The sequence below is a fragment of the Polypterus senegalus genome, chromosome 2 (assembly GCF_016835505.1).
Source record: "Polypterus senegalus isolate Bchr_013 chromosome 2, ASM1683550v1, whole genome shotgun sequence".
NCBI lineage: Eukaryota > Metazoa > Chordata > Cladistia > Polypteriformes > Polypteridae > Polypterus > Polypterus senegalus.
In genome coordinates this window covers 185,432,544-185,450,260 of record NC_053155.1, presented here as the reverse complement: position 1 = coordinate 185,450,260, position 17,717 = coordinate 185,432,544, and the positions used below count along the sequence as shown (strand labels likewise).

Here is a 17,717-nt window from a genome sequence, read left to right as displayed (position 1 = left end):
GGAGTGGAAGAGGCAGTGAGAGACCAGTAGAAGGAAGACAAATAGTGTGTTTATTGTGCTATTCAGTGCTTATTGCACATACTTGTGCCTGTGGTGGTGGGAAACTCTTGTTGAGAAGTGTTTTCCCCAGTAAAAGACTCTTATGGCATTTAACTTGTGTCTGCATTTGTGTTGGGTGTCTGAGGAGCTGGAGTGCCACCTGGTGTCCATAATGTACAGAATTTAGTGGAAATCAGTTTCATGAGGATAGACAGAAACATGATGGTTTGCTTTTTAGGTGACTGCACCTAAAACACATTTAAAACACTAAATAAAAAGTGTGAATAGTAACAAAAAAGCTTCTATATCTAAATTACTAAACAAAATAAACATAAATAATATAATGTTAAAAATACTGGAGCAGCACTAGACTGTAAAGGCACCATTAGAGTGACAGCCAACATACACAGTCTTTAATAGCAGCAGCTCAGGTGTCTGTGGCACACTTGATTAATTATGAGCAAACAGAGAAAACTCATAGCCTCTTTAGCTCACTCCTTGTTATGAAAGGATTAAATTAATTAATTAAATAAATAAACAAATAAATGGGATCTTGAAGAAAATGTAGCAGAAGAAATGGAGCCAGGGCTGGAATACTACCAAAAACAACACAAGTGTATGCTTGTGTTTCACTGGATTTCATCTCTAACTCAATTAAATTTGTCTTTAAATTTGATTGATCCATCTATCCATTTCCCAGTACAAGGTCAGGCAAGTTAGGCAGCTTCAGGCCAAAAATAGAAACCAGCTCTCATTCACAATGCATGCTAGCACATAAACTCAATTATATTGGACCTGTCTGGGATGGCCAATCAAACTAATATACACATCACTGAGAAACCAATTACCTGGAGAAAACCACAAAGACAAAGCATGAACTCCACAAAGTTAGTAACCAAGTTGGTCCCAGGAGCCGTGAGGAGGCAGCACTAATTACTATGTACTCACTGTACTACCTTAAAACTGACCCTTTTTTACATTGTTACTTTATTCTTTCCAATTTAATGCAGATATAAATGAATGCCTGGATTTTCCCACACAGCCACCAAGGTGTGAATGGAGATGCTTAAACTTGCCAGGATCTTATCATTGCATTTGCCCTCGAGGATACTCCCTTGGTCCAGAGGGATATCATTGCCATGGTGAGTATATCAGGATGGATAATTTGAACACACCAAAGTTTTATGGCATTATATAAAGCTAATGTTTCAGATGGCACTATGTCCCAGCTTCTATGATTCAGGAGTGGAAACCACACATTTATACACTGAACTCTTCCCACTTGTTTACTGGATAACCCTGATGAAGTAATTTGAATTGACAGTGCTATAATTTTACAAATTTTGTCCATGTAAAAATTGCATAAATTGGATGAAAATTACCAACAGAAACAAAGGCCAAAACAGATACCAGTATTTAAGTCCATTTTCCCGGCTATGCCCTAATCCCGTTACATCACCTCTTTAGCAGAACTGTTTTGTGATCATAACTGGGTATATTATATTCCAAGTGCCTAATCTTTGCATTTAGTACTGGCTCCTGCTTTTCATCTTAAATGTGCTAACACATTACTGCCCATGAAGGCAGATTTTACTATTTGGGTTTTAAGGAATCTGAAAAAAATTAATTTCGTTGAAGGTAAGTCTGCTTTACTGAACATTAAAGATCCTGAGATCTGTTGTGGTAGCACATGTCACTTAGCTCAAGTGATGCACCTGCTTCAATGCAGAGTCTACTACAGCTTTAAAGCTGTCATAAACCAGTGAAAGAAATTGATACAACACCCGAAGTCAATTCTGTAGACAATAAATACTGCAGTTTTGACTAGAGCATTTTTTGATTTCCACTGTACAGTTTTATGACATAAACTACTGTTGTATATGTTTTTGAATGCTAATAATGTTACATCAGATGATATCAAATTATATTTTTACTTTAACCCTGTAGATTGTGTTATGTATTGCTTTTGCTGTTTGAAAAAGTTAAAGTTGCTGCAAAATTTAAAAAAATGATAAAGAACAACATTCATAATCATTTTACCTTAACCTGGCCACTTTCTGCTTTTTCCCCATGGCAGATATCAATGAATGTATCTATCAGAATGGTGGCTGCACCCATATTTGTTCCAACAACAATGGAGGCTACAGATGTTCTTGTCCAGCGGGGTTCCGTCTGAGCCCTTATAGCAGGAAGAAATGTCAAACTATACAAACATAAAATATTGCCAGATTAGAAAGGAGGAAGGGACACTCTCAGAACAGATCCTTGCAGCATCTCCGATCACAAGTCCACAGCGCATCCTCAAAATCTGCTCATAAATGTGTTTATATACAGTACTGTGGACTGGTAGTTTCAGTGTTCAGTGATGCATCTTGATGTCATGAAACGAAGAAAGAAACAGTGGACTGTGTGTGAAGTTGTTTGTGGCTCATCCCATTTTAAAAAATGGGAAAAATCAAATTCCACACTGTGTATGACTCAGTCAGAGATGGTGCAGCTTTGAAAAGTGTGTGTACTTCAGCAGAAATCATCTTATAAATCAAAATGCAGTTCAACAGAATTCTAGCTGCAAGTGCAGTTGTTTATTCTATTGATCTGAAAAGTTTATTTTGCATTTTAATTGGAAAATATATGATTATTAAGGCCCAGAAAATTACTTTTCATCACACTTGCAGATGCATTAAAATATTATGGTAGAATGGTCATTGTATAAGAAATGTTTTGAAGAAATTAAATGATGACTATCATGTAGAAATGAAAAGAGATAAAAATACAGAGATATATACTATGTAAAGTGTTATATATTGGATAATAAATATACTGCTGTGAAACATGTTTAAAAAATGTAGTTAATTTGAACAAAAAGACTTGTGAATGTGGAGTATCATAGGCTCATAAGTAATCAAGTGGTCTACCTCCATTGTACACATCCAAGAATCCATGTGACAAAAAGATTTTACAGGATATAAAATGACACTGCAATCCTTTTAATCCGCTTCAGGGTTGTGGCTGGAGGGGGTCAGAAGTCTATTTGAGTTTCCAGTTGATCGCAGGCCACATTTGTGAACATAAAGCAACACATTCAATTTTGAATTGCCAGTCTTTGCTTTGTGGGAGAAAAAAATGGAATACCTGGAGAAATGTCCACACAGATATGGGAAGATCATGTAAACTCCAAACAGGCAGCAACCCAGTGCACTTCCTCAATTTTAAATTTTTTCCCAACAATCCGAAGATGTGTGTGTTGGGTTGATTGGTGACTATAATGTGTTGGAGTATAAGCATGCATGAGTGTACCATGCAATGGATTGGCTTTGTATTCATGGTTGGGGGTTTATGCCCAGCTGTAACCCTAAAATGTGTTGTGTAGAGAAGTCTCAAACATAGCAAAAAGCATGTGAGGCCTCATCCTGCAGGCTGTGGCTTACACAATGGGAAGCTTGCTTTTAAAGGTCAAAATATAAAGAAATGTCCAAACCTTACTACAATGGGGAGAGAAATAGTAAACCTCTAGCATGTGAAAATAATCCAAAAGAAGAATCTTTATTAATGAAAATGTTTATTAAAAAAAAAAAAACCTAAAGGAGCAAGAAAGGATATGCCTAAAAAGCAACCTGAAGCAAATAGGTCAAAAAACACAGATCAAGAAAAATTATAAAAAAAAAAAAACAGGAAATCCAAAGAAATAACAATATTCAATAAAAGTCTCCTACAACTTAAATTGATCTTCTAAGATTATCTCACTGGCTGAAAAAATTGTCAAGGCAAAGCCCAGCAGCAATGATATCAAGAGTGGTACTGCCTCCCGGGGCTTCACCCACAAAGTTCACAGAATACAGCACATTTAAAGCAATAATCGATAGACAAACATAACCGAAATTACAAAAAATCATGAAAACACATCTGAAATATAAGGAAAAAAGCAGAAAAACAGATGATAAATACAAGCAGGGGGGAAATACCTGCCTATAACAGAACAAAATTGAAAAGTGGGTTTAGAATAGGGATGGTTGATTTAATCACATGGCCATGATATAAAATGTGCAAATAAATTTTGTTTTTTCATTATAGTAAAGTGATTTCATAGAGTGACCCCAAAGAGTAAATCAGCAAACTGATGGTATACTGTAAATTTAATCAAAAAATGTAAGGACATAATTTACCTAAAAAAACACAAAGAAAAATTTTAAATAAAAATAAATGTGTTAAATATAAAATCTCTTGATATGATTGATATTTTAAAATTGGGAGCAATACTATATGGAGGTCATAAGTGCAACTTTTCTCACAATCCTGAACCAATACCTGAAAAAATTCACTATGGTAATAATGAGTTTGAAGGTACGTACAGGACGAGTTTGAGTTCATACGTTGCTACAGAGTACTGAGGCTACATTCAGGCTGTAGTTCAAGTCAATCAGTTCTCATTTCTGGCTTATATCTGATTTTTTGTTTGACTGATCAATTTAATTTAGCAAGTGATTTATATCCAATATGTCTTTGTACCAGATCATGAAGTTGCAAAAGAAGTAAAAATGAATTCATCAGACAGGACCAATCTAATTGACAACCATGAATGCCAGCGACATGCTGATGGGCAACTTTAAATTTTTTACAGTACATAATGTTTGCGAATTCACCAGCTCATTATGCTAAGTGCTCAAAGGTGAATTGAGTGAAATCATCAATGCTGGATCTGTAAGAAGAAAGCTGTGGACACAAAAGAGGAGGTTACTAGTAGGAAGAATATGTTGATGCAAAATAGAAATTTGATAGTCATTCAGTTACATATGGTAGTGTTTGTCTGTAAACGTCTTATAAGTAACTCTGAGTTTAACTCTGTGTTTAGAGCTGATTTTTGCTGCTAAATATGATTTTCAGTATTTGATTGTTACACTCATTATAATATCCTTTTTACTGTTAGCTTTTGCCCGTGGCATGCTAAGCATTTGAATTAAAGCCCCTTGATCTGTGACCCAGTCCTGCTGCTACTCCATTTACAAGGTTAAGAATCAATATGAAACCAGTGTAAGCCAAAGTAGCAGACATTCTGACTTTGAGGGTCCATTTATCAGTAACTTGCAAGGACATGAAAAATGCCCACTAATCATATACAGTAAAACCTTGATTACCCATCAGAGATAGGAACCAAGACTGTGACAGATAAGAGAAAAGACAGATAACAGAACAGCTACTTTAAGAATGATATATTGTAGATTAGTTTAGTGAATAGTTGTATTTATTGACAAAACAAAACTACATTAATAAAATATAATATAGTATTAACAAAATTTATTAATTCATATAATATAATAATGACCAGCCTAATAAACAAATACAATTCAGAGGTACTAAAGTTTTCTGTGTTTTACTTGGAGTCTTCATTCTGTAACAAACAGTGCCTTGTCTTATCTGGGTTACAGAGCATACCTCCAAAACAATAAAAGAAAGCTTTCCCTATCAGTTAAATTATCTCCTTCAAGTTACATTTATTTCTTCTCTATACTGCAAACACTCCTGCTTATTGTCTCCTGACTCCCTACTCAAAACTTCCTTCAGTACACTTTCCTTTTCCTCCTAACTTCTCCTGTCACTCATCTCCTAAGAGCCATGTCCTCCCCTTACAGAGCAGAAGCCCTTCAGACCAGTCCCATCACTTACAGCATTCATTCCACCCTTTCTGCTCCTGCACAGCAAGTCACAAGCTGCCTGCAGCAAAACATAATATAACAGAATTTAAAAAGAAAATTACAATACAGAGGAACATTAACGTTAATCAACATGCTTTTCATTTTTGTCAGTATCATGCTTTATATTGATTACAGTTGATCTTCCTACTCTGTAAATTGAAACAATACTTGAAGCACTTTCTCCGTTTTGTACATATTTAACAATTAAATTTTTTTTTTGTGATAATTCCAATACCACACGCATACTTTTATCGGCCATTACAATGAATAGTAAGTTAGTTACAACAAAAGTTAAAAGCCATGAATGCTATTAAAACTAAAGGTGCATAACTGACACTATGATTTCAAAATGTGGCATGATATGTGGTGCTGGGGAAGAACACTATGCACTAGAACAAGGGAGAGTTGATCCAACATACATATCTCGCAGTGTACCGCACGGCAGTAGTAGTACAGTAATAGTTTGGCTCTGGCATTCGTGATGGTTTTTTTTTTGTTTTTGGGTCTGATGGTTAAAGGAGACTGACAGTTAACAGAGTGAAAAATAACCAAGGGTTTTACTGTATTCCTGTAATTAACAATATATTTCAGAAGTGAAATCTGAATTATAATTCAGTTATCTCCTTTATGGTACTACGGTGGCACCGACCTGCATGTCAATAAAAGTATTCACTCTATCCTGTAACAGCTCTGTGAATTTGACTTCTTAACACAGTGACTGCCAAAGCCCATATGGAAACAACAGCGATCCTTGGGGTATATAGCACACATTCTCTATTCTTGTTAGACTTCTGGGGTTGCACTCTCAGTGTCCAGACCACACACCCCTTGAGTTATCAAAACTGTGCCACTCGATGTCCACAGCATGGCAAGGGTGGGTGTTCCAGAGCATACCCCCTGCTTGAGATTCATATACAGTGCACCCTTGGTGGTTCAGAGTGAATGCCCCTTAACTTCGTAAACAACGCCCCTTGCATGACAACACCCTTGTCAACCACCTAGGTTACCTAATGGTGACCAGCTCAAATATAACAAAAAAAAAACAGAAACAAAAATAATGAATCAATTCATAAAAACAAGCAGTTTAAAGTGATGATGCACACTTGGTTGAAGTCGCCAGTAGTGTTAGGTCAAGTAAAAGTACTGAATAAAATGTAAATGGGTGTAAACGTAAGAGGTAAACTGTAGCAAAACATTATTTCTGAGATTGCCTCAAGCACCACTTTGTTTCAAACAGTCCCATAAGTGACCAGGCCTTTGCTTACAATAGATGTGTTCAGAGGTAATTTGTTGCTTTTGAAGCCTCTAGCATATTCCTTAAATACAATCACCCACTTGATCCAGACAGCACTTCAAAGCAATTATGAGTGCCATTGAACTTTCAAAGAACCATAGTCTCCTGACCTGGAGAAAACTTAAAGTGGGACTTCAAAGGGCACAATCACCTTGTTGTTCCTGATTCTCCATTTGTTGTTAAAAATTAGAGTTACACATACACACATTTTGTACTCATTCTTCTATGCATAGATAGTATTCTATTGTTTTGATTAGTGGAGAAATCATATCATTAGAACTGTTATGAATTCTTGCTGGTAAAAGAAATTATTGATGAAAGGAGAAAAAGTTGGACTAGAAAATGATGGGATTTCAAAGGACAACAAAAACAAGGTTGATGTTGGTTCACATGAGCCAATCTCCGAAACAAAATAAAAAACAGAACTCAAACTCTCAAAAGAATGCATGGTCGAAATCTTAAACAGTTTCCAATGGCAATTCTGAAGAAGCTTTTTCAATCCAGAGTTTGCACACAAATAGCATCACCTTAAATAAGGACTGCATTATTTTACAAGTCTCAAAAGACTGGCAATGGATGTTGTTATTAGCAACTGTGTGGCTGAGCCTGTAAAAGTATACAGTAAGTAGCACAAAGTAATTCACAAAATGGCAACAAGGTGACATCAAGACGCAATGATAAAAATAAGAAATAAAAAAAAAACAGTAAAGGTACAATGTTAAGCTGATTTCACATTACGCGACTTCTAGTTATGAGGCACATCAGATTTGCCGACCACAGTTGTTGATCTTGACACTGGATCATGTCAGTGTAAATGAGTGAAAATTATTGGGCATATCTGTTTTGCTGACTGAGCACAGTTGTGCTCGCCCATTTTCTTGACATCCAAATCTGTGCTGCCTGATTAAGCCCATGCTGCATGAAGGCTGAGGCAAGTTCATCAGCAATCTCAGCTCAATTTTTTCTATTTTCCATTCTGTCAGAGTATACAAAACACAAGACATCAAACAGACAAACTTTATTTCTGTTTGCAAGGTTCAAAACATATGTGTTCTCTGTTCCTTATTGCGGCAGTATATGAATCACACTTCAGGATCAGCTTTCGTTGGTTGTCAGATCTCCTACACACACAACCCCTGCTTGATTTGATCGGAACAAGTCAAAGACTAGTTGGAGTCAGTTGCTGGGTAAGTCACAGGAGTGCCTCGCTAGGATTATGTAAATCAAGGGAATGACTGAAAATAGTTGGAAAAGGTTTAACAAAATGTAGCTTTTTTGTCACATGTATCAGTACAGGTGAATCTTACAATATTTTTCATACTAAATACAAATATCAAAACAGACTTTTGTTTTACACAAGAAGTTTAAGTGACACGTGATTAAAATTTATAAGAAACGTATATTTATACTATATATACATGATGGAAGTGACCCACCTAAAAGTTAGAAGCTTTCAATTTTCTGCTGTACTCAGCCTCTGAAATATCCCTCTTAAGGGTCCAGCAGTTGTCAGCAAACAAAATGGGACTCCACTTGCTTTGGTATCACTTTTCCATTTCAGAAACAATGAATCCATTCATCATGCTTTACACTGACTGCTCCAATATTTCAAGGTAAAAAGTCAAGATTAGAAAACAAGAAATGAATTTTTACAGATGTAAACAAATAGATGTTTACACTTTCATATCTGATCACCAAATGGTAGGGAGCAGGCTCCTGTCTCAAAACATCCAAATGTATCACAGCCTGAAAACTCATAACAGAATTATTTAAGACCCTTCTGTAAAGTTATAAAATGTTTAAATACAGCAATAAAAACATTTTAATCCAGAATGAAACTTTTAAAAACCCATACACCTTAATAAGGGTCTATATATTAAATATGCAGCCTAAAAAAGACAGAACTCAAAAACTATTTGTGACAGTACATTTCTGAAACCAGCAAAAAAAATACTTTAAAACACCCCAGGTTGTTCTGTGACAAAATTATTTTTGACCAGAGTAAAATATATCCAAAACATAACTTTAAACAATAATGATGACACAATATGTCTTTTTAACAAAAATACATCTTTAACCTAATAGTGCAACATCTGAAATACATAAATGATGAATAAATTAATGAATCATTGAAAAACTAAACCTGTGCAGTAAAGACTGGCTTCATCACAGATACATTTTAAAGGTAATCTGATTCAAATCTGCCAGTCTGTGCTGAACACCTTGAGTAATGGCACGTGTTCAGAGTAGAATTTGAGCCAGAACATCCCAGAACATGGAGGAACAAACCAAATCATTACCTGAACAACCAAAAAAAGACATCAAAACCAATGTAAAACATTATCTAATATATTTTCCAAAATATTTTTACATGTACAAGCATGCATAGTGTTTGATATGTTGCAATATTTGTTCGCATGATTGTTCAGCAAACTTATGACTTCGGGAGAGACACTGTCCCTGAATCTACTGCCATGAGTGCCAATGGTTCTGTACCATTTGTCAGAAGGAAGAAATTAGAAAAACGACCGTGCAGGATGGCCAAGGTCTTTTTATCCTGCTTGCCTTTCTGAGGCAGCAAGTGTTGTTTACATCCTTAACAGTAGGCAGCTCAGTGCCAATAATGTTCTATGCCGCCTTCACCACACTCTCCACTGCTATATGTTCTTGAGCAGAGCAGGTGCCGTACTATGAAGTGAGGCAGCCAGGATGAATTTCACCCTATAAATTTAGAAGGTAGAGAAAACAGAGGGACAAATGTGAGCTTCCCTTGGATGTCTACAGAAACAGAGATGTTGGTGAACCTTCTTGATAAGGGCCAAAATGTAGTGTGCCCACTTCATTTGTGATAGTCATTCAAGGAAATTTGAAGCTGCTCAGACTTTCAACAACTTTCCCACCAATGTGGGTGGCACTATTAACCTTTAATGACATCCCTAGCAAAACAGAGTCTTTTTATATGTAACTAGATGATATTAAGCTCCACCTACGACACAAAAACATTATTCATACAATAAAACACATAAAAAAGTTATTCATAGAGATTTCAACAGATTGAGGTGTTGTAGACTATCTTTATTAAAAAGAGAAGACTTTGCACATTTATGAACATGAACCAAGTAGTCTCTAGTTGACAGCAATATAAAATCTATTTATATTATAGCAATTTTCTCTTGAATCTTTTACAGGACAAGAAGATCCTTACAGTAAGTAGCTACTTGTTTCAAAGTACATACATAGAGAAACACTGTCACCTGTTTTTGAAATGATTCGCGACTACTGCTTTTCCACTGGAAGACAATGCTCCTCACAATAGGACAACATGTGGCTTCTCAATACCTTTATTGATTTATACATTTTATATTTTCTTCTCAACAGAAGCTGATCAAAGAACATGGTCAAACCTTCACTCAGATCTAATATGGAGGGATAATGGCGCAATTGGTCATTGTATTACATAATCATGTCAGTTTATTGTATATTGTTCACCAGGCACTTTACATTTGTTTACCTTGCACCAAACACTTTTGTTTTGATTTATTGAGTAATGATTGGCAAATGAATATCAGTTTTGTGAAATTTGGAAAAGTTTCATTTCTATCCATTTTCCTTTAAAAGTTTAGTATCTGGGTGGAAAGTTATGTAAATTTAGGAAAACACACAGAGACAAAGGAAAACTTGCAACATCAATACATTGACTAGGCTGTTAATCAAACTGAAATCTTTGAAGCTGTGAATCTGTGATGCTCATAATTGTGCCACCTACAGTAATATTTTAATTTACTTTAATGAGTTTACATGGTTTCCCTGTACCTGTATGTTTTTTCTTTGGATATTCCAGTTTCATGGCACACCCCAAAGGTGCAAATTCTAGTCCAATTAGAGAATCTAAACTGGTTCTGACTTAGTGTGAGTGTATCCTGTAATTGACAGACCCGTCCTCCAAAGTGGGCTCCTGCTTTGTACTTAATTTGGTTGAGATGTGCTGCAGACCCTCCAACCTACCTCAGTGACCCTGCAGTACAATATGGAGATCAAATTTATTCTTTACTGATTTTTTACCCAGAGGAAGTTGTAATGGGTATTACAAGTGGGAGGAGTGAGAGGAGTGGAGGTCAGCCCTGTCTGACACTGAACCAGTCATTTTTTCACCATGACAATGTGTGGGAACACACTACAAAGCTGATCGTTGAAACTTTGGTGAAACCTGATATTCAGCTGGTTGAAACCCCTCCTTATTCCTCCAATTTAGTACCTTGTGATTTCTGCTTGTTCCCAAAAATGAAAGAACACTTGTGTGGAAAATATTTTGAGACACGTGATGAATTGATTGATGTGGTAAATGAGCAAGTTGGGAGCTTAACTCAAGGTGATTTTCCTGCATGCTTTGACAGATGGAAAGTGTATTGCCTTGAGGGTGACTATGTGGAAAATGCTTGAATGCTGTGTTAGAGTTAACAATAAATGAGCTTTCACTGGGGAAAAGTTTGTGCCTTAAATGTTACTGCTGTCATGAAAGGCCTAGGACTTTTTTAACACCTCTTGTAAGTAGATTAAGGAAATGAATTCATGAGTGAACTATTGCTCTGGGAGAAGATAAGACTAGAATGGTATTGCCTGCAATTTCTATTCTCTTTTAGGGACTAACTTAGTAAGCAGTTTTAAATACTAAAATTACTGCTGCACTAATATATGTTCAAGATCATTACTATTAAAAATCTGTTAAGATATTATGAAATAAAAACAGGTGCATTAAAAAACTGGCAACATTCTACTGGCTTCCAGGAAATGAAACAGAACATATAAGATTTTCACTCTGCTACTCGGTCACAAAAACACTCTCCAAATGAGGTAAAAAAAATTCTAAAACTATGGGCACATAAGACACCATTTAGCAATAAAACCTTTTATAAAGGGAATGTGGTGCTATCCTCATGAGGCCCTGAAAAATAAAGCTTATTTTGTTTATCAACATATAATAAATTAAATATTTTATAAATAAGTTTCCTTAAGGTACAGTATTTAAGGTACAATCTGCTGTGGCAGCTAATTAAAATAGCATTTAAACTCCAACGTTTTCTGCTTGTATTTTGTACAGCTTGCATGCACTGGAGTGAACTTTACATCTCACTCAAACAAACTTCTATTTTAAGAAAAAGTACCTAAAACATTCTATTGCATAAGACAACTTGCATTTGGAAGAAAATCCTGGATGTAGGTGGCTACAGCCTTGGAAAGATATGTCATGGTGCCATAGCTGCCACTGGGAGCACTGTCATAGAAAAAGTTGCAAATGCCTGTGGATGGATCCTTCTCCAGAAAGAATTCATTGGCACCATGTACTTTCTGTGAAAGCAAAAAAGACAAAAACAAAAAAGTTAAATGTATTTGCTGAATGGTATCTTCATTTCAACACTAGAGTTTCACTTACTGCTTCCCAGTTACTTCTTGTGACCCCAAACAGGAACATACTGACAATGTAATTGTGAGTTTCTATCACCAGTTATCCTTCCATGTCCCATTTTTATTTACCTGATCATTGTAAAACAGGTCATTGGCAAGGTGGACAATGCGGTCCACATGGATTATGCCTCCAATGCTATGAAGATCCATGTCTGCCAATAGTGTAAGGACAAGAATGGCTTCTACAAGAAGCTGACGGTACTCTGGCTGTGGGACATGGTTTAATACAGATTCCACATGAACAGCAAACTTGATCTCACAAGCCGTCATCTATAGAACAAAAATGAACAGAGATTACAGTATATAAAGTCAGCAAAGAAAGTTGTGTATTGTGACAGTGACTTAATAGAATCATTACATTATAAAAAATCTGTTGTAGAAACTTGCACTACAAAGCTAACATTTTACCTTTTCTTACTCAGCTGGAACAATGCTAGACCATCTACCATAATACCGTAGGGAATGTAAGTTGCATTTAATGTAAGACTGCGAAAAAATCAACTTCTCTTTACAAGAAACTGTCCAAAATTAGAATTAGAAAATTATATTAAAATTATTTTAGAGAATTGCACGTATACAAACTAGCACATACATGCTACATTGCAAAATAGAATATTTTACAGTAATACACCAGACATTGAGAAGAGTTTCTATACAAACGAAACAACAAACAGAGACTTTCCACCAGATTAGTCTGCTTGCCAAAAACCATAAGCAGCCAGCGTTATTTGTACACAAATAATTATAAAATCTATTCATTCCAGTTCACGTTCAAAAACTTCTAGTTACTGAAGAAACAAAAAGATTAGATACCCCAGAAAATGATAATTAAAGTATATAAATTGGTATAAATTACCTCTCGAGTTGTTGATGAAGGGAGGACATAGCCATCTATAGACAAGCCATGACACTGAAAGAGAAACAAAGAATGAAATTTGCTCCATTAAACCTCTCATTCCATAACTTTCATTAGGTTCATTCATTCTTCTCAAACTATTTAACTCATTGTCTTGTTGAGGACACTACTTCAAACAACAAAATAGGAATGAAATCCCACATTCATAATGCTGTCACAGAAACCAAAATTTTTATAGCTGGACTCATTTTATGCTCCTCCCATCAGTTCCTAGGTTTGCTCTAAATATACTGCTAAATTAATATTAGGATATAAATTCACAAAACAGAAGGCAGAGTTTGATATGCAATCAAAAGGTTGTTTTTTTATGTTGAGTATCTACAAATGAGAAGGAGATTGCCATATTCAATAATTCCAATAATAACCTAATAACTCAATTCAGCAGTATTTCCTGGAGCCAACTGGATTGACAATGTGGTTGCTTGTTTTATACCTATCATTCTTTTAAAGGGTCTCCTGATTTGTTCATACCAGCACTGTATGGTCTCAGTCTAGAGATGCTCAACAAGGTTTGTTTTATTTTTTAAAGGATAATTCAAATGATTTGTTTGATTTATACACATAAATTCATCTGTTTCTCTAAAATAGTTTGTATAAAGGACAAACATAATTTTTGCTGGGTTTATGAAATGTCAATGGAAGGAGATGAAAGGATGGTACAGAAAAGAATCAGGAGTCAATTGAAAGTTAGTAGAATGCAGTTTTAATCCAAATCTTGGAAGTGAACAAGAAATGCAATCTATGCGGAGGCAGTGGAAAGCATTTGTGAAAAAAAGATACATTTCATATTTGTGAAAAAGTAAGTACACCCCATGAAATGTTTGTTCTATTTTAAAATATGTGAACATTTCAAGATTTCATCATTTAAACAATATCTTACAGGCTAATGGTTAGACTGCAGTGGTCTATTAATCCTTGACCTAAACCTGCTTACGTCGATTGAGGATTTCATGGTGTTGTAGACTACTCCAGTAACAAGAACCAAAAAGCAGAAACCACCTGTGGATGTGTCCATCACATGTCACACTCTCTTTAATCAAATTTGCCAGAATATCCAAAACACATCTTTGGACTAAAGATGACAAATGTAGTTTTTATTGAAAGAGTGTTGACTTGGTTTGGTAGAGGAAATGGGGAAATTAGCAAATTAACTACACGCATGAAATCGACAGACCAGTCATCCCTAATTTTGTAGTTACGGATGTTCATATTGCAGTGCCTATGCTACTGTATTCAAGATCCAAGTACAGGAATAGAAATGGAGAAAAACAGAAATAAAGAAAGGAAGGCACATTTTCCAGAAAGCCAGTGTGAGAACCTAAGTGAGAGAGTGAGAGGGGACTGGTCAGGTGGAAGTGTCTGGAAGGTGAGCGAGCGAGGAACGATATTCCAGGGAGATATCCAAGGAGATGGATTGAGCCCTGTTGATAACTAGAAGGTACTGGGTAGACAGAGGGCTCTAGGGTCACTGAAGATGCTGACAGAGGTGGTCGTGAGTTCTCAGCAGACACCAGTGGAGGGAGAGACCTGAGAAGACTGGTACCCTTGGACTGTCAAGTGTGCTGATTTATTGTTGAGGGGGAGCAGAGGGAATGGGAGGTTACTGGCAAAGAAGGAATTATACCTGACTGTGATTTAAATCTTTATTTATTTATTGTCAAAGTCACCGTTTTCAAAGATCTACCTTTGAAGGATATTTCTCTGAAATGCCAAAACCAAGTTAACAGAATTTATTTATTTTGGAATAAATTTGAATAAATAAATTTCACACTATTTTGCAACATAACTATTGGTGTCTCCTCACTTGCCCCTGCCCATCCTCGGTTCTAACTATTAATGTTTTGGAAGATATATGGTGATAGTTGTGTGCACCTGGTGCATTACAGAACCATTACAGAAATACCTACAGAAGAACACATGTAGACAACGAGAGGACATACAATCTCCATAGAGTGCAGTATCCGGGCTGGAAGTCAAACACAAGACACAGGAGCAGTGAAGCAGGTAAGCCAACTACTACACTGCTCTGCCAGGCTGCACCATGCTAGTTTGCCTTACCTATTCTAATATTGCATGTAATTGCTTACCTTCTGCAAAATCTTCCACACTTTCTGGTAGAATCCCATGGGAACTCTGTTGATTGCTCCGTCAAGACGCCTCCTGCGTAACCACTGGCCTTGTCTATCATCCCAATTAACATGTATGCCCACAGAACCTGTAGGGGACAAGCCACCACTGGGGGAAGAGGGGCTGCTGCATCTCTAAAAGTAAATAAATCAGTGCATTACATAATGTAAACTGGGTTCAAGGCCCAAATAGGAATAAACAACACTCTGGATGGTTAATAAAGCAAGAACATTATCCATTTTTAGGTATTCACATATAATGCAAAAAGAACCTACTGCGGTTTCCATGTCTGTCCGCATATAGCAACTAAGCTCACATCAGACTAATCTTGTTGAAATTCAGCACTTATTCTTAAAGAAAAATTGTTCAGAATTACATTTTTTTTATTTATCTAGATAAACAGTACACTGTACAAATTATTTTAATTTTAAAATTACAACCTGTCTATGTTACAACAGACAAAGATTCTGTGCAACAATTATATGGTAACAGAGCCATAATAGGAGTTGGTCTAACAACAGGACCCGCTTATGCAGAAGATAGCTTCTCCGGCTGCTTTAAGTTTAGACAACTTAGACAATGTACATGTGGGGTAACATTCAGGTGTGTTCAGTGACTAAATTAACTGATATGAAAGCTGGAGCATTTCACATTTTTATTTACTTCATCCAAGAGTCAGTTATCACATTTTTGTTTATTAAATATTTTTGTAACAATAAGTCATATTCAAAAATACTAGTGATAATAAAATGCAATTATATGTCTTAGTAGACTACATTAAATGTGGCTCAATAGCTTTCATGCACAGCAGATTGCAATTAACTGATGTGATAATGGCACTGATTAATGTGTGCTACTGGTGAAGGATCTGTGACTTTTTCTTAAATGTAACATTTTTAAAAGTATACCCAACAGAGTAGTATCCAATAATTACCTATATGAAAAATAACTATTACAGCAATACAAAATGACCAATACTAGTATAAATCACTGTCAATATTACCATTGAAAAGGAGAAAAGAAATTAAAAAAGCTCCCAACCTAGCTATTGATATTAATTAAAACACATTAATTTGTTAATATTACATAAATAAGTAAAAACTTGGAAGGAACTGATTTATTGTATTGGAATACGAAAGGTGACAGTAATCTTAACAAGGCTGATGAATAACCTGCAAATAAGTAGCCAACTTCAGCCTTTTGTAATTTTAAAGATTTGAATTCCTTTCTAAAGATGCATGGAAGCAAAAGTGGCCCTTCAAGTATGGATAAACCATAATGTGTGCTCAGTCTTTTCTGTGTCATACCATTAAATAATCAGCACTGACCAAACTGTAGTCCTGCTCCATCCTTGCTAGTACTGGCCAGTGTTGATTTCATTGTTCATTGTCAGATTACAAGAGTATGAATTACAGGGGATGACGGATTACATAACTCATAACTAACTGGAAGAATTTCCCATTTTGAAAGTTTTGTGAGCTTGACAGCACAGGTGACTGTATGAATGTTTTTCAGATGCAGCAAATTTAGCTGTAGTGCCAAACCATTTTTCCTTTCTGTTTTGCATTGTGTCAAAGACGACAAACACTAGATGTCAGACAGATGAGCGCTGATTGATTGTTGGATGTTGCACACTCAAGAGCTTACCCTTCAAATTGTTTGATTTTGTTGTGTTTACTAAGTAAATAAAGGCTATGTCATTAAATTGTAGAGTGATGGGGGCATCTCTGTCACCTTCTGACTCACACCTTTAGTAGATGTGGTAGAACAGGAGATTCACTGCATAAATGTGCAGCTGACATATTAACATGGACCATAATCTCAAATACATTTTTCCAACAGTTTGTGAAATCCATTCTATGAAAACATTAGTCTGTTTGTGAGCATAAGGAGGCCCTACTCAAAAACAGTATAGTATTTTCTCAATGAATGTACGAGGGACGTTCAAAAGGTTCTGCACTTTCATATTTTTGTTGGAAATGGTGAAGGTGGGAGAAGTAGTAATTGGGCATTAAAAAGTTGGAACGATGCTGGGAAAACTGCGTTGCAAACAAAGGTGACTGTGTAGAAAAGTGATATAATTTGTTTCTGAAATTCTTAATAAATACAGTTTAAAAAAGTGCAGAAACTTTTTATCTCAGTTTAAGTATACATATTTGCATTATTTAGCAATTATTAAATTAACGAG

At 35.8% G+C, this 17,717-nt stretch overlaps 2 protein-coding genes across 9 annotated transcripts in view; one reads left to right on the top strand and one right to left on the bottom strand.

Moving 5' to 3' along the window:
• LOC120524651 overlaps positions 1 to 2,804 on the top strand; it is a 61,916-nt gene extending 59,112 nt beyond the window's left edge. Inside the window, exons 8-9 of the mRNA XM_039746477.1 lie at positions 1,050 to 1,181; positions 2,117 to 2,804. Of these exons, the coding sequence (XP_039602411.1) occupies positions 1,050 to 1,181; positions 2,117 to 2,256 (272 nt within the window). The 3' untranslated portion in view covers positions 2,257 to 2,804. The remainder of the gene's footprint in view (positions 1 to 1,049; positions 1,182 to 2,116) is intronic.
• An 896-nt stretch (positions 2,805 to 3,700) lies between these two features.
• Positions 3,701 to 17,717, bottom strand: part of LOC120523590 (phosphorylase b kinase regulatory subunit alpha, liver isoform-like) — a 147,298-nt gene continuing 133,281 nt past the window's right edge. For 4 of the 8 annotated variants that reach the window (XM_039745011.1, XM_039745015.1, XM_039745016.1 and 1 more), the window contains 5 exons: positions 15,490 to 15,663; positions 13,343 to 13,396; positions 12,556 to 12,756; positions 12,217 to 12,369; positions 6,215 to 9,744 (listed from right to left, as the gene is read on the bottom strand). In XM_039745011.1, the coding sequence (XP_039600945.1) occupies positions 9,712 to 9,744; positions 12,217 to 12,369; positions 12,556 to 12,756; positions 13,343 to 13,396; positions 15,490 to 15,663 (615 nt within the window). In that variant the 3' untranslated portion in view covers positions 6,215 to 9,711. Of the gene's footprint in view, positions 5,749 to 6,214; positions 12,370 to 12,555; positions 12,757 to 13,342; positions 13,397 to 15,489; positions 15,664 to 17,717 lie in introns of those variants that run through there. The other 4 variants (XM_039745014.1, XM_039745017.1, XR_005632667.1 and 1 more) reach the window with 3 other exon arrangements.